This window comes from Austrofundulus limnaeus, unplaced genomic scaffold (genome assembly GCF_001266775.1).
Source record: "Austrofundulus limnaeus strain Quisiro unplaced genomic scaffold, Austrofundulus_limnaeus-1.0 Scaffold501, whole genome shotgun sequence".
NCBI lineage: Eukaryota > Metazoa > Chordata > Actinopteri > Cyprinodontiformes > Rivulidae > Austrofundulus > Austrofundulus limnaeus.
This window is the reverse complement of record NW_013952903.1, coordinates 347,981-350,263: the sequence shown is the minus strand read 5'-3', so window position 1 is coordinate 350,263 and position 2,283 is coordinate 347,981. Positions and strand designations below refer to the sequence as shown.

At 45.4% G+C, this 2,283-nt stretch overlaps 1 protein-coding gene across 1 annotated transcript in view; it reads left to right on the top strand.

Annotated features, from left to right (window-relative positions):
- Positions 1-964: 964 nt before the first annotated feature.
- Positions 965-2,283, top strand: part of LOC106530232 (thrombospondin-type laminin G domain and EAR repeat-containing protein) — a 17,961-nt gene continuing 16,642 nt past the window's right edge. Inside the window, exons 1-2 of the mRNA XM_014025814.1 lie at positions 965-1,495; positions 1,691-1,873. Coding sequence (XP_013881268.1) covers positions 1,795-1,873 — 79 coding nt within the window. The 5' untranslated portion in view covers positions 965-1,495; positions 1,691-1,794. The remainder of the gene's footprint in view (positions 1,496-1,690; positions 1,874-2,283) is intronic.

Here is a 2,283-nt window from a genome sequence, read left to right as displayed (position 1 = left end):
TTACCCTGGATACTGTGGCTCTTGATACATCACAAAGACTTGCTGTCTTGGTCACAGATGCTCCAGCAAGATGTGCACCAACAATTTGTTGTCTGGTGAACTCTGGTATGTCACCATAATGTTGTGTGCATTGCAATATTTTGAGCCAAACTGTGCTCTTACCCTGCTAATTGAACGTTCACACTCTCTTACTGGTGCAATGTGCAATTAATGAAGACTGACCACCAGGCTGGTCCAGTTTAGTCATGAAACCTCCCACAGTAAATGACAGGTGTTTCACTTTCATTGTCTAACCCTGTGGATATGTAGTTCTACGTCTGTCTATGTCAACGGAGGTTGAGATTTGGGCTGTGTTTTTTGTGGTTGGACGGGTTTTATGTTGTGTTTGGGCTGGAAACTGTCAGTCCAATCTGGCAACCCTGCTCTGGAAGTCTCAGGGTTGAGGTCACAGGACTCTGGTAGTCTCTGGGCTCAGGTCACAGGACTCTGGAGGTCTCTGGAGGACTCTGGAGGTCTGTGGGCTCAGACGTGTCTCTCTGCTGATCTGGATCCAGCCTCATGTTTAAACTGGGATTATTGGGAGGTTTAAAGGCCTCAGATCTCAGCTGCCTGTGATGGAACATCAGAGAACACGTGTGTTCCTCTGCACTACATGTGTGAACATGTTAGCTTAGAGTTAACCCTTAACCTAACATGTTCACACGTGTTCTTTATAGAACTGCAGCGTTTTGATGAACTAAAGCTGAGTTCTGTTAGAGGCTGAGGTAAAGGTTTTTATATTAAACTGATGTGTTTAAAGTGAGCTGATCTCTGGAACTCAACAAATACAATGATTGACTTTAACAATTAAATGGTTTTTAAAATTAAACTTTGTGACATTCAGAACAAAATATCCTGAAAGAAACTCCATTTTTGTTTCTTGTTTAACTTCATTAAAAACTGAACCTGTCGTAAAACATTCTGTTCTTCTCAGACGCTGTAGATTTATTTCTCATTTCCTTTTATTCTGAAAATCTCGTTTATTTTGTTTTCTTCCTGTCTGCACACAGCTGTTGTTCCTCCTCACCTGTTGGTTATTATTATTTCTCTGTTTGTTTCTTCGGAGCCCTGATCCGGAGTCAGCCTGACCTACCTGTCCCAGGTGTTTAACAGGTAAAGAAGAGGCTCCGCCTCCCCTCACAAACCTGTGCTCCTCCCTGTCTTTTATATTTAAATGTGGGGCGTGTGAACCCAGCTCCCTGCAGGTGAGTCTCTGCTCAGGTGGACTCACCTGAGATCAGCTGCAGACACCTGGAGAGAGGAAGAGGAGGCAGGTGGAGCTCAGCAGCTGAGGAAGAATCACAACAATCAGAAGTAAACTGTAAACCCAGATGGTTCTGTTTGAGTTCAGTCCTGTTTCTGGCTTTTAGGATGTTAGGAACTGGACCTTCAGATCCATCCAGAACTTTTTATCTGCAGCTCTTCCTGCTGGGTTCAGACTGATCCAGAACCAGAGGTGAGGTTTTTCTTGTTATTTTTTTATGTTGAAGTCCAGATAGTTCACCTGAAACCAGACCGCCAGGACCACCTGACAGAACCACACTGGTCCAGATGGGTTTTTAGGATCTATCCAGTACCTGTGATWTGTGTGGAAGAAAGAAGGAAATAGTTGGAGTCAGATTGAATTTATCAGGTTTGTTCTTGATTCCAGACAGTTGTTGAGGAAGAGGAGGATTATCTTCATCTCACCTGGACCTCATAAGAAGGACGACGCTCCGTGATGCTTAGGGGAGGAGAAAAGATCTCTGAGACGTGATGTTGGCGTGTCGCCCTCTGCTGCTCGCCTGGATTCTGCTCTCTGTGGTCCAGAGTCACACCTGGAGAGCCTGTACAGGTACCAACACTTCCTGAGGGTCTCAGAGGGCTTCCAGTGCTCAAGAAGATAAAATATAAACTTTTGTTAACAATTGATGCTTTATTTTGAAGTTCCTATTGCTCTGCTCGCTTCCTGTTTCCTCTGACACTTCCTGTTTCCTCTGACACTTCCTGTTTCCTCTGACACTTCCTGTTTCCTCTGTCACTTCCTGTGTCCTCTGTCACTTCCCGCTTCCTCTGCCACGTCCTGTGTCCTCTGTCACTTCCTGTGTCTTCTGTCACATCCTGTTTCCTCTGTCACTTCCTGTGTCCTCTGTCACTTCCTGCTTCCTCTGTCACTTCCTGCTTCCTCTGTCACGTCCTGYKTCCTCTGTCACGTCCTGTGTCCTCTGTCACTTCCTGTGTCCTCTGTCACTTCCTTTTCCTCTG